This window comes from Cheilinus undulatus, linkage group 13 (assembly GCF_018320785.1).
Source record: "Cheilinus undulatus linkage group 13, ASM1832078v1, whole genome shotgun sequence".
Classification (NCBI taxonomy): domain Eukaryota; kingdom Metazoa; phylum Chordata; class Actinopteri; order Labriformes; family Labridae; genus Cheilinus; species Cheilinus undulatus.
Window position 1 is genome coordinate 5,164,554 of NC_054877.1, and position 24,801 is coordinate 5,189,354.

The following is a 24,801-nucleotide window of genomic DNA, read 5'->3' on the forward strand; positions in this document are numbered from 1 at the left end:
GCACATTAAACTCTGAGCTTACCCATATTTCTTTAGCTGATGTCTGTCTTACCAAGCTTCAGCCTCTCTTGTTGTGAAGGAAGATCCAGTTCTTTTGGCTCAGGTCAGTAGAGATGGCTGTTTGGCACCCAAACAGTTCTTCATTCAGTTTGGCTTTTTAAATGTGAATTAAATAATGACAAAGGATGGTGGGGAAAAAACTGGCACTCTGAAGGGAGCTAGCTACAGTGGCTCACATTAAAGAGGCGTTTTGTAGCACAGGCTTGTTCATGATTGGCATATCTTTCCTCCTTTTCAATTAAAAGCATGTTTGTGACAAAATTATGATTTCTTAGTATATATCAAAAAGTAGTCAGCTAGCTTCTCAGCCCAGTACAAGACTCCTAAAGACTCTAGTTTCCCTTCATCTGGCCAGGTGACGCTCATTCATTCCTAGTGGCTGTTTCCCACTTCTTAAGCCCCAGTGGACGTTCAGATCATATGACTGCAAACAATGTACTGTCAGATTTTAAGTATGCCCAATTCAGGATGCTGCTGGCGGTAGAGTGTGCATTTAAAGGCCTGTTACGTCTCAGCAGAGAATTCAAGGCTGTCTCGTTGTAAAGGTTCCTCCAAAGACGGCCTTCTCACCCCATCCAATGATGGTCCATCTGGTTAATCCTTTGGGGCTCAACATATCCCAAGATACAATGTGCATCGTTTTTGTAAACTTTAGAATCACAGTCGTACATTACAATTATGAACCGGCATACAGCATGAAATTACACTCTGGAGGCATGAGTTAATAAATGAAATAAAACACAACAAAAGGGAGTTAAAAAAAAGAAAATGTAGAACAAAACTGAGGCAGAAGTTTGATCAGGAATTAAGAAATTTAGCTGATAGACTTAGAACTTATTTCAGTGTTTTCTTAATTTTTTTTTTTTATAGCTCTTACATAATTATATTGACATTAGTGGTCTGCTGTTTTGAATCTATATTTGTGGCTGGATTGTTTGGGGTTTTTGTAAGGGTTTTGTAAATCAGTGTGTTATGTTGCAGCTGTCCAAGCTTCGAGGCGATGGTGGTGCTTAGAAATGGGATGATCAGGGTGTGCCTGCTAGTTACACAAATGTGAAATCCTCCTTAGGCTCAGCTGTCTCATTTCAGTTAGATTGAAGCAGGCTGCATAGACAATTGAGGTTAGGTCTTTTGCAGGCCACAGCCTTCAAATCCAGACACACTCTTTTGTTTTTTGTTTTTTTTAACACAAAATGGGGTCGCCCTCTACTGGCCTTTAAAAGAATAGAGGTTTAAGGTACTTCCTCAGCTACACTGTCAAGGTTCAAGGGCCTTATCTACTGTACCTTCACAGTTCATATAGGAGACTATAGATACAGGAAAAGGCATGTATCTAGAGAAGTGGTTCAGACTTTTGAATTGTCCATTTATTGACCTTTCCCGTACCTGACTTTTGCAGATCAAGTCATACTCCAGCTCTTGTTAACACGCTCTACAACAAAAACATGTTGATGCTGGATTTGAAGACTTAAGAGTGGAAGCGCTGCTGGGTCTTTGTAGTGTCACATTAGGGTGCTCTTTGGAAACTTTGGGTTTGCTTTGCTTAGTTTATCTTGTGAAAGAATGGTTACATGAGTAATAGAAAAGCAGTTAATCCAAAAAAGTATAATCAAAATATTCAAACTGCAGCTGTCTTGAAAATAGCCAACACTCTGCAATCAATGAAGTCTTCAATGAAGGATGGGTGGCCACACCATGAGTTTCTCTCCTTTTATGTTGGTAGCAGCCAATGACACAGAGGTATTCTTCGCAGCATGAGATGATGCATTGTCATGCATGAAGATAATTTTTCTACTGAAGGCACTGCTCTTATTTTGTACCATGGAAGAAAGTGGTGAGTTAGAAACTCTATTTACTTTGCCGAGGTGATTTTCACACCTTCAGGAACCCAAAAGGGTCTACCAACTGTCTATCTATCTAATGTTTGCATTCCTTGTCCAAGACATTGCGCTATTTGACGATTTTCACCAGCGAAGAGATCCTTTTTATTTCCCGTATTGCTTGAAACCTGTGGCCTGCTTAATAATGAGGAACATCCTTCTTAAGTAGTTTCCCTTTAATTGGGCAAACCAATTATCACAGGTGTCTGAGATTAATTTCAGTGATCCAAAGAGCCCTGAGACACAATACCATCCCTGAGTTTAATTGAAAAACAAAAAATTTAATGTTTATGACAATAAAATCCAATTTGCATTGTAATTTTGAATGCGATATAGCTGCTAGCTACATCGCATCAGTACTGGCTAATATTGGCCTGTTTTCCAAGCAAATTATGTAGAGTGAAAAAATATCGGTCACCAGTGTTGATATGTTGCATATAATCAATACTATACCAGCATGATTTCTCAACTTCATTATTTCTCCTCTGCTTCCCCATTTTGATTGTTTTTGCTCAGGATTTTTGCACCCACATTGTTCAGCTTCACTGATGTGTTGGAACGAATTGTAGGAGGCAGAAAAAAATCAAGCATGCTAAAGTTTCTGTCTAAATTGTCTCAGATATGGCCTTAATTGTTGTTGAATGTGACAATACATAGGATAAGACTCCACTTCTCTAAGACTCTACATCTGCCAGATTGGGCTATAGTTGTGCTAAATAATGTGTAGTCGGACCTCAGCATTACTATCAAAGGGGGGCTGATAGGCACCTACGCAACAACACAGATCAACACGTTTGATTGTTTTATGCCTTTTGTGGTGTGCTTGTTTTTTGCATGGCTTCCCATATGCAGCTGTGTAGTCAAGGTCATGATTGTTCCACCCATGATTCAGTTCAGACATTTTAAAATTCTGATTATGAACTTGAAAAAAAATATATATATATATATATTTTAAATAGGGGGCTTGTACTTCTGACTACACATCACTAAGTATAATTTACAAAACAGGCAGTCCTTTTTTGATATAAAATGTTAAGAATTTGGTGGCAGGGCCCAAGAAAACTTTCCCCCTTACTCTGTTCTGGTTATAGATATGTATGTTTACACATGTTTTAGTGTAGATTCTTACACCAGTGTCTTTTGCACCACATTATAAACTCCTATCTAAGCGTAGGTTGTGCTCTTTGCAGATCACTTGTGCATAACAGAAGCTCATCTTTAGTACCAAAATAGCCTAGATCATTATTACAAGCCATTAAATTCCTCTCTAGGTTGTTCTTTCTACTGTGGGTTGCTGCCTGTCTCTATTTTTAGTCTACTGGTAGTCTCAGAGAGTGTTTCTACATGAACCCCTTTTTTCCCGTTGGTATTTATACCGATCCACTGGTTTTGTATCATTGCTTTCCAATTTATGTGACACATCTTTTTGGAAATTTTCATCATTCCTGTGTTGGTGCAGTTGTAGCTTGGTTGCTAAGTTAGTTTGTCTGCAGCCTTGACCAGTGTCCCCCCATGAAGATCTTTCTAAAGTGTAGGTCCAGCTGTGTCACACTTGTCCTGCTCCAGTTTCACATAGAGCAGCATTCTGGGCAGCTCATTGGGAGAAAGGTTGCAGGGGAGTAGGGTGGATGTGTGTTGCTTATCATGTTCATATGATAATTTTGCCATACAGGTTTTGTCATGTGGTAAATAGAGCATACCCTTACTTTCTTTACAGCACAGTGTGTGCGCTGCTTCTCTTGCTCTGATTTATAAGTGAGGAGTAGGGGGAAAAGAGAAAGGGATTCTAATTTCAATTTTGTCAACAACAAAGATAGAGGATGCACTAATCTAATGGTTTTGCCCCACTGAAGGCACCCAAGATGGGCTGCTTAGTTCCACCAGCCTCCATTACTCTCTTTGCCTTTTCTACATTCAGGAGTCTTTTCAATCAAACGGCACTCCATAATGTGTGGTGTATTAACTAATAAGAAGGGCTGTCATAATTAAATACAATATACTAAGGTTCACAATAAACACATTATTTTGTACAGTCTCCCTGCAGCCACAGTGATGTAAAATCAGTCCGCTGTTCCTCCTTAATGTCTCATTTCACTTTCAAAACCTCACAGACAGCTCAGTGGACAAATCAAAAGCCCACCACCTCCTCCTCCTTAATCAGTATTCTTCGCTACCATTACACCATGTAGACAAAAGAACTTTCCAAAAAATGTTCATGTTTGGACCCTAAATAAAAAAAACTTACTGAACAAAGAGACAGGACAAAACAAACATGTTAGAAAAGCACCTCATGACAGAAGGGTTCCCATAAGCACATCTTATTTTACTCCATTTTCCAGAGATAGTATGGAAGTTTCCTTGTTAACTTGGCTTAACCAGCTTTATTTCCAAGCAAAAGGGAGATAAATAGGTAGAATTCCTGAGAAAAATACAGAATTTTACTTGTTATCATAGGAAAACCTAAAAAATTACATGTATGAAATTACTGTATGTCCACTAAGAGCTTCTGTGGATAGAGTTTTTGTCATATTTTTCCCCTGGCACACATTCGTGACCCACTAGAAAGACCTTCACGACCCACTTTTGGGTCCTGACCCAGTTGAGAACCACTGATCTTCACCTTGTGTCACCTAACATTTATGAATGAGAACAGATTGTCAGTTGACTGTTTAGTGAACATGCCTTATGATGTGCTGTTTTTTTGATGAACAGAGCTCTAAATTTAAAACAATAAGTAGTTTGAGAAGTAGGTCTGTGACACTGAGCAGTGCTGGTCTTAACTTAAGGGAAATGCCAAGTCTGGGGGGGTTCCATGTCACAGAAGTGAGTGTAGGTGATTGAAGTCGCAACCCATGGTAGCCTCCATAAAAAGACACTCCCATTACAAATCTAAAACTTAATTTTTCTGTCTTTGAAAATTTTAGGAAATATTTGTGATACTGTAAGACCTCAACTGAAAAAAATACATAGGAATAAGCACTTATTTTATTCATAGACATTTCACTACAGAAATTCTACATGTTGTATCTTTAAACATCTTTTCGTCTATGATACTTTAAATTTATCCACAAAATAGAAACACGTTTCACCGTATAATAACTACACCTTATGGATTTCAGTTTTTATTGAAAAGATTCCTCAGTGGAAAAAAAAACAAGTCAACAGCCATTTTGAGCATGGCGCTCAGTCACTAGCCATCTTGGATGTCTTCAGAGAGGCCGACTCTTCTTTTTAGGGTTACAGTGTGTAGGTGTAAAGCTGCTAATGCCAGGACAGGATTCCTTTACATTACTTTCACGTTTTCTTGGTGATTTTTCCTTGAAAAGATGAAAACTTTAGCACACAGAGCTATTTCAAACAGACCTAACAGCCACAGTCACGTTGAACCACACAAAAAGGCGTAAATGAACTTTATGAGATCAGAGTCAGAAGAGTCTGTGCTAACTCTGTACTTCGTCCTGAATCACCTTGCAAAAATATAACAAGAAAACTTCAAACTTGATCCCCTTGAGCATTGCAAATCTTCTGTCACATACATGGATCGTTATCTCTAAACAAACATTTAAACTCAGAGCTCTATGAGACTGAGAGTTTCTCCCAAAGAACTAAAACATCTCCTGCAACTAGACCTTTGTTGAATTAGTGGGTGGCCTAAGTTTCACAAGCAGTTGAGTGGTGTTAGTGGACCAGAGTTGATGGGGTGACAACATTAGTCAGCTCCATACCCTGACCCGGTCAGTCCTAGACCCACCAGCTCAGCAGCTGAGACTGCACTCACATCCCCCTCCTCAGATTCTCACCTATGAAATTACATCTGAGTCCTGTACCATCAATGACTCTGACAATGTGGTTGCATAAGACATGCATTAACCCTTTTCCTCATATGATTTGGCACTGAAAGCAATATAGAGAGAGATTACACGACAGCTTCGATATTCTTTGAGGGGTTTGGGGGTGTTAAAGTTTAAGGTCCTTGGGTGTAGGTGTATTTCTGGGTAACGGTGGCGGGCGATGGCCCAGATACATGACATAGTAGACTGAATGATACCCTGTGAAAGGATGAGGGTGCATGGCCTGCTTTTGAGCTGTTAGGACAGGTGAACTTCATAAAGATACGTCTTGCTTGGTCAGATGGACTTTTCTAGGGAGTGTTAATAGAGATTAATTATTTACACACAAAAAGAGCTTCTCTTTGATGCTTCATTTACGTGAAAAAGTAGTAAATATAGCTTCTCAGTGAAAGGGAACTGATGCACTTTCAGTTATTTTTCTCTTGGATGTCTTAAAAAAAAAAGCACAACCTGATCTCTTTTTGCCAGGATGAATGCCAAATGTCTGAAACTAGTACTAAGCAGCTGCTAATGTCATTTAGTATTGTACCAAAAGCACTGTGCAAGTCCTACATGGCGTGTCAGATCGAGCAAAGGCTCTTCAATTATGTCTGGCTTAGTGGTCTACAATGAGATTAAGGCAACCTTCGGCTACCAGAGGTCAGAGTGTTGTGGATGTAAATAGTTCTGCATCGGTTACTTTTTTGGCACGCAGACATCAGAGAGAGAGAGAGAGAGAGAGAGAGAGTTGTTTGAACCAAAGCTCAAATTTAAACTGAGGGCATAACCATATGACTTGACCTTGTTGCACTCTTACTTAATGGGTTTGGGATCTCAAGTTTTATAATCTCATTCGTTTTAGTGCAATGAAATATTTTGCATTTTTCAGTTCTGTTATTGAGATTCTTCATCTAAAATTCTGTGAATCTGCCAGACTCTTCTGTTGAAATGCAGTTAGCTGATTAAACGATTTAACATTGTAACCATCAGTCAGCCACAGAAATAACCAGTTAAACTAAATATTATATCTATATTATATCTTTTAGGTTTTATTAAGGCCCCCTATGATGTTCAGTTGTTGTGTCTAAAGCCTGATTTATGATGTGGCGCTGCGACGCCATAGCCAGCACCGTAGCTGCTTGTAGCCATCTGCAGAGGCATCTGCAGTGTCTTCCAAAGTGTTACCATGCATCAAAAAGACGCAGAATCTCAGCACTGTGATTGGCTCACTGGTTGGCAATGATGACTGCCAGTCTCTGTGTTGTAGGCATATTGTATGCACTTTATGAGAAAAGTGGCTGCAGACAGTAATACTGTTTGTCAAATGTACTTACCACCATCAGAAAATATCAAGTATTTCCTTGTCTGTTTTTCTCAGTAGCTGAATGAGTACAAAAAAAAAACCCTGTGTCTTCTTTCTCAGCTGATTCAGTGGCCATGTTTTCCATCTCCTCTGATGTTTCTCTCTTTTTTCTTTGCAAATACTGCAGTATAATCAACAGCTGCTCAATGTTTAACAACTCCGGCACCAATATAATTCACTCTGTTTGATTTGCCCTGTTTTTTGTACACAAGCAAGCAGGAAAGAAGGCAACAGCAACTGATAACTGGTTTGCACTGCTGGAAAGCATTTGGGTGGAGTATTGTAGAGTGATAGACACATCAAGAACCATGTAGGTGGTGCTCACATCAGCATTGGCCATTCTGGAGTAGCTACAGTCCAGATTTGACAACAAGGCATAAACCAAGCTTAAGTAGCTACCTTCCACTAGCAAGCACTGTATATCTAGTCAGTGGTAACTGCCACAATGCTCTTCTACCCAGATGTAAACCAGCACAGTGGATGAATGGTGTCTTGCAGTATTTTGACCTAAAAACTGGAGATAAAGTTATATGTTGGCTGTGACGCAGTAATCTGGTATAACCATGTCTGGAGCCTCCCGTAACACAGCCTCCTGCCACTAGTAGCCACCGCAGCTCTGGTTAATAGCAAGTGCCATTCTGCAATCATTACAGCCCAGGTGTAAACAAGCAGAGTGAATGGATAGCATCTCATAGCTGAGCAGTAATTTGGCCAAATAAAAATGAAATACAATTTTGTTGACAGTGTCACCAAAGCAATGAGTTCTTTAGTTTAGTGGTCGTTCAGGATGTGGACGTCAGTGCTAGTACCTCTATCGTCAGCCACATTCAGGAAACCTATTTCTTATATTCATATTCATAAATAAATGGTGCTGAATTTTGACTGTATTTTGAGAAGGGCTGCACAGTAAATGGCAGTGCTCTCATTAGTGCTCTCTCACCTTTCACAATACATGCATTGTAAAGGTCTAAATTTATTGCAACAAATAAGAAAAGTTATTTTATGGAAACAGACAGACAATGCTTTCTCTCTTTGCATGCCTAAATTTTACACACTCTCACACCATTTTCATGCATTTAACTGAGACTACAGCTAGCCTTCATATTAATTATTTGTGTTTATGAGGAAACATTTTGCAAATAGCCATAGCTAGAGCCTATATGGTTTAAAATCATATTAGGGCCCAGGGTTAATACAGCCTGAAAGTCTCAAATAGTTGAACTGTAATCATAAGATTAGAATGTCAACTGCACAATATGTATTATGCAGAAACTCACTGCATTTATTTTGAATAACTTCCTGTATTTTGTTCGTATTGCAGTTGATATATACATATGCACATCCAAATAGAAATTGTTTTACAATGTCACCTTTCCCAATATTGTTTGCCCTTAATTCTGAGTGTTTTCTTAGTCTTAGACCAGTTGACTAGTCTATATTTTTGTTTCCTCAAATTGGGTACTAAGAACATCCCTTACTCATACTATGTAGATTTTTCTTGAACAGTTAGGAATTAAAAATTGTCTTTCCTGATTGCCACCTAGAAAAAGGCAGCAATTATTTTAAAATAAAAGTCTCAATAAAAAGTGTCTGGTTAAATTCTGTCAGGTTTTATTTATCATATACCAGTTATTCCATGAAAAGGTGGTATATGCCTTTATAGCACCCCTTGTTTGAGGTGAATTAAGGATTCAGAAAGTCTTTTAACAGTTGAATTACACTAGAATCTCAGTGACCCTTATTCATTCCTTCTTCCAAGAATCCGTGTAAGGGAACGATTGTCAAGGGATGAAACTGCCCAGAGGCCTCCTGACTGGAGTCCAGACCGGCACCAAGCTAACAGACGCCGTACTCAAGGGATCAGTACTCAGTATGCACCACAGCGCTCAGAGCCCAACCAGCAAAGGACTGTTCCCCAGCCACAGCCAAGCCCCGGCCACCATCCTGCCCATGGCCAAACAGCTGTTGTTCCCTCTGCTTCCGAGTACAAACACCCTGGTCCTGCTGTTGACTCTCAGCCCTACACTGCTGTCTCTGCACCGGTGGCCACTGCTAGATTGTCAGGACCTCCAGAGGTACAACCACGAAGGAGAGTGAGTGCTGACCAAATCTATGCCGCCCACAAGGAGGCAAGATTAGAGGCTAGGCAGGTCCTTAAAGAAGAGGCTCATACAGAAGGTCTGCTCAAAAGCAGGAAAGCCGTGTTGCCTTCAGAGATCCGCAAAAGGGAAAAGAGTGTGGATGACCCCCAAAGGGGCCATCATGATGACATGGACTGGCAGAACTACAGCCCAGAAAGGAGAAGGGTGAGCCGAGGTGAGGAAGACTGGGATCGGGAGAGGCCGAGGGAGAGAGGGAGGGAGAGAAATGTGGAGAGGATCAGAAGCAGGGGGCGAGAGCATTTAGCTAGCCATGAGAACCAAGAGGAGAGAGTATTTAGATCTTTGCAGCCTTCCCAATCCTCCGTACAACAACAGCCAAGGCAGCACCAACCATCAGAGCCTGTGTATCATCATGAGCCCCAAATTCAACAGCAAGAGCCCCCAAAACAACAACAGTATGAACCCAGGAGGAGACAAACTGACGCCCAAATACAACAGCAAGATCCTCAGAGGCAGCATCAGTACCAACAAACAAGACAGCCTCAAGAGGCTCAAAGACAACAGCAGTCACAAAGACAGCAACTATATGATGTACAAAGACAGGAGCCCCAAAATCAACAGCAGGACTCCCAGAGAAAACCACATGAACCCCAGATAAGTGACGATTTTGTGCCTCAAAGGCAGCAGCAGCAGCAGGATCCAGTAGTACATCATAGAGTTGACTCTGCTGTCTACCTCCAGAAGGGTCCTTCTTTGCCTCAGGCTAAACAAAGAGGCATGGAGACGGCTGGAAGTCTCAAACCCAAGATACGTACCCGCTCCATGTCAGATATCGGTCTTAGCCAGCATTCTACAATGTACCGTATGGAGAGGGCAGCGGCCAGCAGGGAAGCAGCGAGGGCAGCGCCTCCCTCAGGGGTGGCTAACGGGGAGATGGGAACCCTGGACACCAGAGTTTCTGTAGCTCAGCTTCGACACTCTTATCTGGAGAATGCAAACCGGAAACCTGAGTTGTAGGTCCACTGGCATGGTCTCTGTGTAATGTCACTAACTATGTCTCTGTCTAACTGTGCATGAGCTGTGCTCAGGTTGTGCTTAATACAAGTTAAAAGTCAAATAAATGAGATTGTGTAGTTCCTGGATTTTTTTTAAATTATCATTCTAGGAAACGAAATAAAATATTGATACTTGTTTTGACAAGCAACAAAAATAGAAGTCCTAGCCACTGAATGTTTGGGAGCTCATGGTTAAAAATTCAAGGTTTCTTTATTAGCCCTGTAAAGGACCTATTTTTTGAGTGAACTTCTGTTCTTGTGAGTAACACGTTGGTTGTGTTGTGCTGCTGCATGTGAACAATAAGAAATGGCTCCTTACAGCTATTTTGCAGTTAAACTGTGCTTTGTGTGTGCATCGGTAACGCTAAATCAAACCCTCTTCTTTTAATGGATACTTTCTAACGTTTGCTTTCTGTTTCTTCCCCTTGTCAATCTTTTAAATCCATACATCATACTTGTAGTGAGACTACAAAGGTAGATCTTTCAGCCATGGAGGTAGATCCAGCCAGTGGCAGTGATCGGGACAAGGGTGCTCGAAGGCCTCGACGCTACATCACTCCAGGAGACAATCGCATGTCAGAGAGGTTTAGGACCCAGCCAATCACCTCTGCAGAGCGGCTGGAGTCAGATAGGTAAGAGAAAGCCTCTCTTTAGTGCTTCAGGAACATTTCATTTCTAAGATGAGTATGATGAATCTGATTACTGAGTAATCCAAGATTATAAAGATCTGTGCTCTCATGGTTTCTGCAGGTCTCGTTTAAGCCCAACACAGCTGCAGGATCCTGAGGGTAAGTTCACACATATTCACAAAGTATAACAAATCTATACACATATTTTTAGATAATTTAAGAGGATGTAAGTGATTTCTCTTTGAGAGTCCAAATGTAAGACTTAGTTTTTGTTCAGAATTAATGCTATACAACTAATTCCTCTGTTTTCTCCCATCAGATGAAGAAAAACTGGATGATAGAGCCAAGATGAGTGTGGCTGCCAAGAGGTCTCTCTTCAGGGTAATCCTCCTACTTTATGTGCATTTTAACCTAAAAAATATGATTTGTATTCTTTGTTTTAATGGCTGATTAACCCTTCAACCCCTAATTCCAAAACCAAACTGATAGATTTTCTTGAGATACAGTAAAGTCACATTAGTTTAATGTCAGGCAACATCAGAGGTGAAGAAATGTATTTATGTTGTTGACAAAATTCAATGACAAAACCAGTTGCTGACAAATTTGTGGGAGATGTGTTTGTTACCTCATCATGCTGTGTTGTAATGGACTTTATTTACAGTCTACGGTGCGGACATAACATCTTTTTTAGAGCAGAGTTTACTGTCAAGTGAGCTATCTCACATCCTTACTACCTCTGCTGAGTGCAGTGTCAGCAAACAGCAACCATGGAGCGACAGTAAATCAAAACATAACACAATGGCAGTGGCTGATGTAACACCACAGTGTCCTAGAACATACCTAAAACACTGGGAAGATTTCGCCTTCCATGCTGCAAATAAAGGAGTTAGAAGTCCCTGCAGTCAGAAAGCACAGGGTAGACTTACAGGTCTGCTCCAGGCTTAAGTTGTAGCTCACCAGCAGTAAGTGGCAAACAGACACAAGGCTTGGTAAAGCCGAGGTCAGTCCTCACAATTGTTGTCTGTTACAAGTCAGATAAAAGCCAACAGACATGACAGATTACACGAAATCAACCATTGTGAGCGATGTGATGAGGTATGAAGAAAGAGGTGCTGGGCAAGACTACACTTGATGGAAGACTTTAAACAAACACACTGTATTTACTGTACTATACTGTATTTGTGTAGAGCTCAATTCATGCCAAAAGTTTTGTTAATTGGAAAAAAAAATTGAAAATGATAAATTTGAAGTTTATGGTTTGGTTTTTTGGTTAATAATTACTAAGAGCTGTCTGAAACAGCTTGTAAAAGCAAACTTTGTCCTCAGCATCCCTTTATTTACAGCTAATTAGGTGAATACAGTGTATTGAAAGTGAGTCATGTCTCTCAAAGTACCCACATTTCCTGAAGGCAACATGATTGGAGGAGGCTCTGAGCCTTCTTTGGTATGCTGTCACTCACAATTCCAAACCCTTCTCAATCGAAGCCATGCCCCCATGCCAGAACAGGGCCAAGTGTCTGAACCTGAAAAAAAATGATCTGAAAGTGAAAAAATATCTCAAACCAAAAATCGAAGTTTTGAGTGTGACAAAAATAGATTTGAAATCATTAAACCTGCGATTGAAAAAAAAAACCACTTTAAATGTGAAAATATATTTAAGAGTAAAAAATAAAAATAAATGATTTTATTAAAATATTAACAGAGCTGAATCAAAAGTTTATTTGAATTGAAAAAATGTTTTGCTTATGCTGATTTTCAGTTTAAGTTCAGTGTTTGTCTTTTTTTTTTAATTCAAGGTTAAAACCATCAACTTTCAGTTTCAAATTAATTTTTTTTCAAATTAACAAAACTTTTGGCATGGATTTAGCTCAACATATTTGTTAGTCTACCCAAACATAATGAAATGTGATGTGCTAGCTTGATGTGATTAACACCAACAAACTGATATTTTCCTGAACTTATTTGCAGGAGCTGGAAAGAACATCAGAGGGAGGTGTTCCCAAACCTCGCTCTCGAAACGCTGCTGTAGAACGACGTCTGAGAAGAGTTCAGGACCGCTCACACACACAACCTGTTACCAACAAGGAGGTTGTCAATGCTTCAAGGTAGGCCTTTGATTTCTGCTTTATTTGGCTGCTTTTTGCATCTCACCATTCACTGATGGCATACTTGTATCTGTTTTTACTGTAGCTTTTCTCTTCACCATCCTCTTAATTGCATCTCAGACTCTTTACCTTTTCATGTTTTCCCATTTCTTCACATTGCATCACCTTTATTTCACTTTTTCCATCTTTACATTCCTTTTTGCACTTTTAAGTGACCCTGCTTCATCTTCACAACCTTTGGCCTCCAACACTAATGCAAACCGTGCCCCAAGCCCCACTGGTGTCAGCACCAGTATAAGGTACGGCTAAGCTAGGCCATTTACATATGTATATGTGCTTTGTGTATTTGTATGTGCATTTTCTGCTTCAAATATGCTGTGTGTATCCCTGTTGTATGATACTTAAGTGCACAGTAGTGAACTCTCATCTTTTGGATCTCACTTTAATAGAAATATTAGCTCTATATGGGCTGTTTGATAATGGAAAGAGTGAAGTGGAATTGCAATGCATGCGCATAAAGCTGTCTGTTTTTAGAAAAACGAAGACGCTAAAAAGAGTTTCTGTAAAAATCCAATGCCATAACTGTTTAAATGCAAAAATGACCCTCAGCGTTTCTTTCAATGAACTTGATTCAACCTTTCTACTTAACAGTGTAAATGTGCCTCAGAGATATTTCACCCTGTGTCTCCCTCTGCTGGTTGCAGTGCTGTTCTGCTCCTCCAGCTCATGTTACCTTGTTATTTCGGCCCCCTCGTGTGCCGTGTCTTAGCTGTGTGCACCTTATAGGGAAAGAAAGTTGATGTTTACACAATAGCTCATCGAGTACTCTCCATGTCCACTTTCCAAACATTCCTGTTAGCAGTGTGTATCAACAGCAGCTCACATGTTTCAGTGAAGAAATAGGTGACATATCTTATGAAAAGGTCAGGGGCTGAGACCAGTTAAAGCCCTCTGCATGGTTTGGTTCACGTGTCCTGTGGTTTGTTTACCAACCCTGGTTTAGCTCCGCACACCTCCTGATGATCTCAGTATCCCCTCCAAACATTTAACTGTATTATATGATTATCTCTGTTGCTGTGCTGGTACTCTGATAGCACTTTCACCACTAGTAAACTGCTGGCAAGGATTTAAATGTGTACATTTCTTAATGGGATTGATGATAATGAAATTTTGCCAATTCTGACATGCTGATCTTTACAAATACATTTTGGCCAATACCAATCAAGGCCAGATTTTACAGTTGATATACTGGCTGTAATATTTGAAGACATTTTTTAGTCAAAATAATTAAGTTAATATGCTAATATCTGCTGACACAGACATCATGCTTGTACTATTTTGCATCCTCATTTCTTCATGAAACAAACAAACAAACTGGGTTGTGATTGCTTAAGGCCCCATTTTTAGTAAAAGCTTTGTTAAATAACTGGGCTATCATGTTTGGGGAAAACAATCATTCTTGATTGGATGTTTTGTATACAAAAATGAGCACTGGTTTTCACCATATATATGAGCAAATTCACACACAACACTTACATCCACATCTTACCTGCTAATATCCTTCTGTCACTTCCCAGCCTTCAGGCGTCCTCCCAGCCAGGCTCAATGGTCCAGGATCAGGAGAAGGAGACTCAGGAGCAGCAGAAACCAGCTCATGCTTCCAGTGCAGGGGTGGACGGAGATGGACTGGAGCCTGTCTCAGATGAGCCTGACCTCTCCTCCCTCAGCTTGACTGAGAAGATGGCCCTCTTCAACCGGCTCTCTCAGACCACAGGCAAGCCCGCTGAGGGGGCTCGAGGAGAGACTCGGCAGCGCAGAGCTCAGAACCGGTTTCAGACTCAACCCATTACCTTGGAGGAGGTAGAGCAGGTAAAAAACAACTTAACCTCATGTTGTAAAGGAATTTGGGGTCTTAGAGTGATGATAAAGTATATGAGATCTGCCCAATTAGTGTAAATAAAGTGAAGATGAAGAAGAGTTGTTTGTTTCTAATAGTAGAAAGTTTGCAGAAAGATTTTTTTAATTGGAGATGCAGAAACAAAGGACATCATATCCCAAATACACACATTTTGACAAAACCTAGCCATACAGTAGTAGACCAGCTGTGCAGAATACTTCATAGGCTTATTCAAATTAAGGATAATGAGTATAATGTTTATTTGAATCTCAGACCTGGCCTCAAGCAGCAGACGAGTCACTTCCAGGTCACTTACACTGCAGTGAGGGTTTTGCGGTACACCAGTTTCTTCTGGAGCGTAATGGATGCATGGCATTGTTCCCTTTGCAGCTGGTAGACTCTTAGATACTGCAAAGAGAGCAGAGGTTACTAAGTTTATTTTGTGTTTTGCTGTCATGCTTGCTAGACTTTACAGATAACCAACAACTCGAATACAGAACAGTAATACATGTTGTCAGTCAGGAACTGAGCATGCAGAAGGATCCTGCAAAAAGTAACTCATTTGAGTGCTGTTAATAATGCTGTAAATGCTGCTACCACCTTACGCAGCATCACTTACTCCTTATGCTCTTTTTACCTGTATCTAAAAAAGAGATGACTCCTCCATCTACACTGAATCCTAAGCATATTGTCCCAAAAAACAAATTTTCCTCCAAGTGTCAGATACTCTGTGATGTTTTAGCATCACTTCCACCCTGATCCTAACACTGGCCCTGGGCAATCCCTGCTGTCCACACAGGAATCTGAGCTGCCGGTTACCTCTGAGGTGTGTAACGGTGACTTAGTGGCCAACCAGGGAGGACATGTAAGACCTGTGCTGCCTGTCCAGATTCGTTGAATTGACCTGCTTTTGATCAATATTAGAAGTCCAGCTGGTGATTAGTGTCGTCTTGTTATGGCAGTTGCATTTTTAGTAGCTGGACTGAGCTGAGTAGAGACTGTATGTGCACTTCAGTGTTTCTGCTCCTTGATATTAGTATGTGTAGAAATGCTTTGTTATGTGGGATCAGTTGAAAAGTTCAAGGTGCCTTGTATGTGTTTTGTAGCTCCTTATTTTTAGATGTAAGCAGCTTCTGTTACATGCTTGCTCATTGCATAACAAGCATGGGATTATTTGAGTGTAAGTGATGCATGCTAGTTTGTTCAGGAGTCCTTTCAAAACCTGAATAAACCAGCAAAACAAGTACGTATCGAGGAGAATGTATTATGCATTTACGTCTTTGATAGTGGCTGTGTGCAGATATGGATGAGGGTCAATATATGACCATGCATTTAAAAAAAATCAGTTGACTTGATTTAAGGAGGGAATTTTCAGAAACTTAACAAAGAACAACTGGAGTTTGAAGAAGAAGAAGATTTTACTGAAGATGTCTTTTTTGTAAATAGTTAGCTATACCACTTCTCATCCTTTGGTGCCTTTAGGTTTGTAAAAGCTTTGTAATGAAATTTCCTAAGGTACATTTTTGTTGCCTGTGCCTGAATACTGTAAATACCTGAGGGCCTTCAATTATCCTAATAATTATCTTGATGGAAGGACAACGTTACACATATATCATAATAAATTTTTCACCATGCAACCTATTTAGACCTTCATACAATTAAAACAAAAATGACTTGCTAGCTGCCTAGCTTTAATACCATGGCAGCAATAATGGAGCTTCTAGGTATCTAATGAGTCTGTGTCCACAGCCCCAATTTCACTGCGCTGGCAGCACCCACAAAATCAGTTTTAGAAAAATTCTCAGCATTTTTTTTTTGGTGATAGGTTAAGAATTTTGACCTGTTTTTCCTGTAACATCATTTTAAACAGCTCCTTATGTTTTATATTTTCCTTTATTACAGACAATACTGCAAAGAAAATAAGAAAGCAATGTAAATGAATCGTTTTCTTGCATTTGCAGGAACTGCAGACCTGGATACTTTACCCTTTAATAAATGACTCACCTGAATTTCTTTTCCGACATTGTTGTTGACAAATCTGGTGTCATTAATCCCATCCCATTCTTGATTTTGATTGATCAGTGAGGGAGAAGTGACATTAATGTTCCAAAAGTTTTGCTATTTTCTAACTAAGAGCACTGTGAGCGCATCAGTATATACCAGCCGATGCTGAAGACAGCCGACATGCCACATTTAGTTTTGTATTGAAACAGTGCTGCCAGCTCAAAAAGACACAGATGTGGACACAGACACAAGATTGGTTAATTTCTTATTAAATGCCAAAATTTGTCACCAAAGTCCTGCGCTCTATCTAAAGTACACAAAAAACAAGACAAGCCAGCTCATGGTATGAACACTTTACAATCACATTTTTTTTCCACAAAAATTTGACAGCATGAAACACATTTTTTGTTAGTTTCTTTTCGCACCAAAACCTTGTGTTTCATAAAGGTATGAATTAGTAGTTTCCCTTTTTTCTCCAAGACACACCTGCCAAAATCTCAAATCAAAATCTCATGCAACATAGCCTCCTCAGTACTTGTTATACCTTTAAACACTGTACAGTTTTAGTGGTAATGTATGCAGTCAACCTCTGCAGAAAACATCTCAATTCAAACTCTGTGAACATTTTTCTCACTACAAAAATAAAAAGCGTAAAAGTAGTTCTAGCATTAGCTGGGCATTTCTGTCATCAGGGAGAGTAGACTTGCAATCAACACTACTGACTATCGTTAATCTTTGTAGGGTAAAAAAAAAAAAAGAAGAAACATATCAAACTGTAATCCAGAGATTTTCATATGGCTGCTAAAAACTTAGGGAACTTGTTAATGCTCAACAGACAAAGAAGTGTTTGAGGGTAACTGTGAACAGAGAGGGTGCTGTAATATAAATGCATTTATTATGCATTTATTAATCTAATGAAAAGTTTTTACTTTCCTTCTTTAATAAATATTTCTAGATTTTGTGTAATAATTTTGCATTTAATCTTACTTTTTTGCCTTTCAAATAATGTTTCTTTGTATCTACTGAAATCTTTTTGCATTTAGATTTTTTTTTTACAAGTTACCTCAGGGCAACCATAGAGTATCCCTGCAGTAGGGCATATTTTATATCTTTTGATAATCTTAAAGTGAGTTGACAACTGTTCTGCAGTATGAGTGGGTAAATGTGAGTTCTCTCTGTTTTTATTTTTAAGATTTATTCATGCAAAGTTTGTGCTTTCTTCTGCCATTTTATGAGAGGCAGAGTTACTTTGAAGTGTCTCTGTTTACCTTCTCACCATATTCCTGCTGTTTGTGCAGCTGAAAAATGGAGATGAGATCAAACTGGAGCCGCTGTCAGTCTCCCTGGTCAGATCCGTTGCAGCCGTCACCTCCCAAGCCTCTGTCACTACGGTTACAACCACGCTAGGCAGCAGTGGCATTGTGGAAGATGACAGTCTCCATCTGGGAAAGTCGACTGCTGCCTCCTACATCCCTGCCCAACAACAGGCGTCAAACACCACAAGCCACCAGGAGAGGGCGTTAAGATATTTCTCTATGAACCAGAGTGGGGACCCTGCCCACCCAGAGGCTGAGCTGAACTCCTCCTCCCTCCTCCCTGACAGCAGGGAGAGAGTGGGGGCTCCTCTCGCACCCACCTCCTCTCCTAGTCACAGGCAGCAGGGGGAGACAGCGGAGGAGGAGGCGCGGGGGAGACAGCAGGGAGGAGCCAGAGAAGAGAGCCAAGACGGTACTATTAAGGAAAAGCTCCACTCCCCCAACAAGGACTGGGAAGGCAAGCAGCGGCAGCAGCATCCCCAGCTTCAGCACTGGAGGGGAGAGTCAGAGCCTCTGCCCAGCTGGAGAGCCACAGACGGAGACTCCCAGGAGCATAGAGACAGAACAGAGGGTGGAGGAAGAGGAAGAGGCTACCTGAGAGACACAGCTCACATCGCCTCCACACAGGAGCCAGAGAGAAGCAGCGGCAGGAGCCAGGCTGACATCTCAGGTAGGAAGCTTAAAGAGAAAAGAGGTGGAGAGGATTCAGGGCAAGAGTAAAATATACCAGTGAGTAAAGGATGGATGAAAAGAGAGAGAGACAAAAAAGAGGAGGCAAAGTGTAGTGAAGGACCTGTTCTCATCAGTCTCATTGTCTTATGCAGCATGCTCCCACATAGGGCTGGGCAATGAAGCGAGTTTTTAAGATATATCAGTGTATTTTAAAATGAGATGTAGGGCAAGAAAATATTGATAATTTTGAAATTATGATGCTTCTGCAGAAAAAATAGAAACCCGGCCTAATGCTCTGTAAAATGATATTTACAGTCAGAACCACTATGGTAAAATGTTCATTGACTGCAAGATAATTGATTTGAGTTACTTAATCTAAATAGGGGATTAGTGTTTTGTTTTATTTTATGTAAGAGTATTTATGTTATTAGAATGAGATGATTTATATTTGTTGAAATGAAATGATATTGATACCTGTTTGATACACGCCAGATATACTGTTTCCCATTCAATTGCATGGGATTTGTTTTACATAAAGACTGCAAAATTAATCCAGATTTAAATTAAATCGAAATATGTCATTGAATTATGCAGTTTTTCCTTAACCTAAATGGGTCAAAACAACAGTTAATGCAATTTTTGCTACAGAGATGTTTCGTTCTACACATCATGCAAGCATTCAGTTGTTTACTTTGCATTTGTTTTTCTTTTAAAAATGAGAATGACATAAAAATGATCATTCCCTTTAATGCAACAGTTCATATTGCATTTGCAATATGAGTTAAAATAATTGCAAGAAGTTCCCTTAAAAAAAATCACTCAACCTTATTTCACATTCATCCAGCCCACCACCTGCAGTCTGTGTTTGGGAAGGGCAAAAACTCTGAAAAGCAAACCGTAGAGGGTGATTAGGTGCAACTCATGTCCATCCACAGTAGCAACTATCATTACGAACTGTTAGTGGAGCCAGTTGGAAACATACAAAGTCAGTTTTGAGAGGAGCAAAAACTTCTTATAGTGTGGTTCTTTGCTCTTCTGTTCAGACATAAATGTTTTCCAGGTCTGTTGAATCTGCCACTGTAGCTATATCCAAGCTCTTGTTGCCATTGTTTACGGACTTGCAGTGCAACTAAACCCCACCAGTAACGATTGAAAACTCATGCTGAAGACAGCAAAAACATCTTTTCCACCAAGAAGAGCCCCAGTATGGTTCTTTGCTCTTCTTTTAACAAAGAAATGTGGTCCTGTTCTCATAAAACTGCCAGAATGCTATAGCTACAGAGGTCCAGCTACAGAGCTGGACCAGGAAAAAAATGTGGTCCATTATCCCTACAAAACTTAGAAAACATGATGTAAACAAAAAAAATGTGCATTCACTCTGTCACTGACTGCCCTGCTGTCAGAGGTGACCATGATGATACAAAAAAGAGATAAAAGAAAATATAAAATCATACCAGCCCAAAATGCTCTGTATGCCAGAGTACCAGTCCAGCCCTGGTTTCATCTGACCTACGCCAGTTTCCATTATTTACCAGCCTGCAGTACAACTAAACCCGCCCATAGTCACTGCCTCTCTCACTGCTGGCCACTGTCCTCAAATAAAACAGAATATGCTGTTTCAGAATGGAGCTTTGCAAGATAAATCTACCTAATGACAAACATGTAATCTGGCCATTCTCTCAGCTTTGCAAAGTTAAGTATTTTATGTACTAAACTGTGTCTTATGTGTTTTAAAAATGATAAAATCTCCATTATTTTGATGTCAGTGGTATACAAACGTTTGAAAATGTCTAATTTTTCCTCAAAGGAGAGATAGCACTGTCTTAATTGCACAAATACATGGGTAATATTTTAAAAGTGGGTGGAACTGGAACGGTGCCTCCAACTTTTCAAAATACAACACTACCATTGTATTTGTGCATCTTAAACAGTGCTGCCTGTCTTTTGATGAAAAATACAACAATGTTTCTGTACTTTTCAGTAATAATATTTTATCCTTTTGAAACACATGGTATTCAGAGTACAGAAGAAGTTGATGATCTGAATATACAGATATGTGACCAGTGGTTAAGTACAGTCTAGATAGTAAGTAGGAGTTGGTCTACGATTGATTAAAAAAACAATTGTCCTACATTGAGTACGTAAGACTTACTTTTGTTGTTGTGGTATCAAACGTGTAGGTATATGCTGGTGTATGTTGTACACGGCGCTTTAGCTTAAAAATATCCAGATAGGATTTCTCATCCATGTCGCCCACCCCTACTCCCACGCGCAATCGCCTTCTGCTGGCCGCACACACACTTGTCCCAGCTGGGGGTGTTTGATTTGGCTGATACAGAGAGCCGGAGCGTGTGTGAAAGAGAGACAGTCGTCTGAGGCTGCATGTAATTAGCATAATTTTCCATGCATTTGCCTCATGGCTCTCTTTGTCTGGAAAGAGGAAGCCCACTCCTGATGGGCGGTTTGTCACCTCAGAGACGTCAAACGTTTTAAAAATCGAGCTGTGTGTGCTCACTGTCATCTCCTTTAAAGGGGCTGCGGTCTCCCTGCACCACATTACGCCTGTGGGGTTTAGCCAAGCTCATGCTACAGAATAAAGGACCTGACCTGTTTTTATGTGCTAATGCAGACTGGATCCAAGGGTGGTCTTTTCCCATGCATGCACACAAACTGCACACAGAAACATGAAAGCACTCAGTGAGAGTGTGGGTGCAGAACAATTGGCTAGCACTTATATGAAGCAGGTAGAGAACTGGAAGGATACAATGGGAGCCTTGTCTGCAGGCTGTACTCTTATTTAGTTCTGCATGGGTTGATCTTCACAATACTATCCTCGTATCATGAGGCTTAAAGACTTGCTTTAATTTAGACTAATTCCCCTGGGACTTAACCACTACATGCCTAACATCAACCTATGCCCTGACCTTAGGAAAAAAAAACAGCCTTTAGCCTATTTCATTGTGGCTTGTCTTGTGCAGACCAGTATTTTGCCCCACATATAGCCCCCAAAATGTGACCACATGAGTATATTTTTGCCCCTTGTAGACTTGTAGCATGATAAGATTCAGGTCTGAACTTACGTACTATTTTTAATTGCATTTATTATAACAGATGAATTATTGTATAATTTTAGGCATTCTGTAGTTAAGCTATATTGCAGGGCAGCAGCTTGGTACTGAGGATGCACAATATTAATGGTATGAAATCAGTATTAGCAGAAAATACCTAAAGAAGTTGATGATCAGTATCAACTGATATGAACATTTATTCTCAACTGATATAATAATAATAATAATGATAACTTTATTTATATAACACTTTTAAAAACAAGGGTTTACAAAGTGCTTTGACATGCAGAAAAACAAGCAGCAAAACCCAACAAGAGAAAAGGACAGCAAAACATTAACACAAGAGAACACTCAAGGTAACAGAACCTAAACAAGATCAAACCCCAGGCTACATATTCAACCCAAACAACATTATTACTGAGCCAGCATGAGACATTATTAGAACTAAATATTCAAAGAAATCATATGAGTATTGATATCCCATGACATCATCAGAACTGAGAAACCTAAGACATCATTAGAACAAGACATCCTGAGATATCACAGGAACTAGGAAATCACAAGACATCGTAAGAACCCACTAGTACCCGGCCTGAAAAAAACCTGAAACCAAGGGGACTGAAGTTTTAAAAGGCAAGTGAGAGAGAAGCAATAGGAACTAAAAAAAATTAAGAAAGGTAAAATCCTAAAGTAAAAACAAATGTAAAAGAATAAGTCTTGGGAAGGAAAACGCTAAAATGATACAAGCATTAAGAGGGTGAAAGTAAAAACCAGTAAGAACTGCCTAAATTAAAACTCAAGATCATGGATATAAGAAATCAAAACTATAAGAGGAGTAAGAGATATTAAAACACGATTAAGGAGAATAAAGGATATAAAAACAAGCTAAAGATCAGAAGTGGTAATGAAATAATAATAATAATAATAATAATAGTAATAACAGTAAAATAGCAAAAGTAGCAGTAATGGTTACAAAGTGAAGATAAGGTTGAACGATGAGAAAAGGAATAAAAAGGAGTAGGAGACAACATCACATGACAGCAAATATATAAAAATGAGTTTAAAGAAGTGATTTAAAAGCAGTGACTGTTTCTACAAGCCTTATCTCCTCAGGTAGGTTGTTCCAAAGCCGAGGGGTCCTGATAGAAAAGGCCCTGATGGAAAAGGATATATCTGCTGTAAATATCGGCCGTATGTATGAATATGTTTCAGGGGTTTTAGGCAGCACAAACAGACCTGCTCCAGCTAAAGTCTTTTCTTTGTGCATCGTCATTCCTTGAACTTTAAAGGGGACATATGCAAAAATCACTTTTTCCGGCTTTTGTAATACAAATATATGCCCCTGGCCTGTCCACAATCCCCTCAAGTACCAGAAAAATCCATTCCCTCTCCCTCTCTCTTTCTCCACCTCAGAAAATGTGTGCTGAAACAAGCCATTCTCAGATTTTACACCTAGTGACCTCACATGGGGCGTAAGTACACGCCCCCAGGTTTGGTTGGCCCTCCCCCACTGGAAGGAAAGTCCCGCCTTCCTCTACTGATCTTCCTCTCAGCTACCAGCTGAGATGCTGGATAGCTCAGTGGGTTATCCTGTTGGCTATGGTATGGGAGATTGATAGTTCAAGTCCTAAACTTTGGATAAGAGTGTTTGTAACATCAGAAGTGCTGCATTCATTTCCTGAGAGGGTTGTGGTCAGGAGCGGAGTCAGACAGCTAATTACCATTTAACACAATGTAAATCAACAGTTTCTTGAGAAAATCTCTTGGCCTAATTGTTTACCTTAAGTCGGTTAATGACGCAGAGAAAGCAGCTAAACATAAACCCCAGGTTTTGTTCTGTTAGTAGATGTATACAAAGACTACAGTCTTTAAGCACTGATCTCAGAATTGAATCCTGGTTCTAGGGTATGTTTAGTGCATGTCTTTCCCCACTCTTTCTCCCCTTATTTCCTGTCTCTATTCATCCGCCCATCCATTATAGGCAAAAAAAAAGCAGGTACCAATATTCTTCTGGGTCCAGTAATAAATAGTGTCTCAGTCATCAAAACCTAACCATAATTTATTGTAATTTTTTCTTTCAGACTTGCCAGATCCTCCTGCTCCACTCAGACCCCTGGTAGCCAAAGTTTCATCCAGAACAGTTTCTCACGTTTCCAGCAGCCAACAGCAAACACATATCCAGCCACCTCCAACTCTTCCTAAAACCTTCACACAGCAGCCTCCTCCAGCCCCACCAAAACCATCACCAGACGTCCAACCTCAGCAGCTCTCCCAGCCTCCACCGACTTACCCTAAACCTTTCACCCAATCCCTTCAAACACAGCCCAAACCTCAGGGATTCATCCAGACTCTGCCGAAGCCTTTCTCACACATCCCCCCTCCTACACCACCCAAACCTCAGGTTCCTCCACAGACACCACCCAAACCTCAGTCCTTCCCTCAATCACTGGTCAAGTCCCAGTCCATGCCCCTGGACCACATAGAGGACTACAGCAGACACAGCGTCCATTCTGGAGATCTACTGTCCCCCACAGAGTCTGGAGAGCAACTGTCTGACGGGATGTCCACCAAACAGATGTCCATCAAGGAGAGGTGAGTGACACCTCAGGGTTTTAAAGCGTTTAACTGCAGAACAGATTAACCCTAAGGTTCCTACAAGTGAGTTTGAGTGCATGTCAAGGACCGGTGAAGGCTGCTAGAAAAACAGATTTAACATCATTTCAACATTACAAATCAGTGCAATGTTTCCAAAACATAACCTGCATACAGTTTTCTAATACAGTCACAAAAGCTTCTCATTTTGCAGCTTGCAACACATGT

General features: G+C 40.2%; 1 protein-coding gene across 10 annotated transcripts in view; it reads left to right on the forward strand.

Annotated features, from left to right (window-relative positions):
* The window catches only part of LOC121519808 (supervillin-like), an 89,135-nt gene that overhangs the window by 27,516 nt on the left and 36,818 nt on the right, over window positions 1-24,801 (forward strand). For 7 of the 10 annotated variants that reach the window (XM_041802784.1, XM_041802780.1, XM_041802775.1 and 4 more), the window contains exons 7-16: window positions 8,893-10,248; window positions 10,752-10,922; window positions 11,041-11,078; window positions 11,239-11,300; window positions 12,888-13,024; window positions 13,237-13,323; window positions 14,602-14,893; window positions 15,721-15,786; window positions 18,224-18,911; window positions 24,063-24,573. In XM_041802784.1, the coding sequence (XP_041658718.1) occupies window positions 8,893-10,248; window positions 10,752-10,922; window positions 11,041-11,078; window positions 11,239-11,300; window positions 12,888-13,024; window positions 13,237-13,323; window positions 14,602-14,893; window positions 15,721-15,786; window positions 18,224-18,911; window positions 24,063-24,573 (3,408 nt within the window). The remainder of the gene's footprint in view (window positions 1-8,892; window positions 10,249-10,751; window positions 10,923-11,040; window positions 11,079-11,238; window positions 11,301-12,887; window positions 13,025-13,236; window positions 13,324-14,601; window positions 14,894-15,720; window positions 15,787-18,223; window positions 18,912-24,062; window positions 24,574-24,801) is intronic. The other 3 variants (XM_041802779.1, XM_041802782.1, XM_041802785.1) reach the window with 3 other exon arrangements.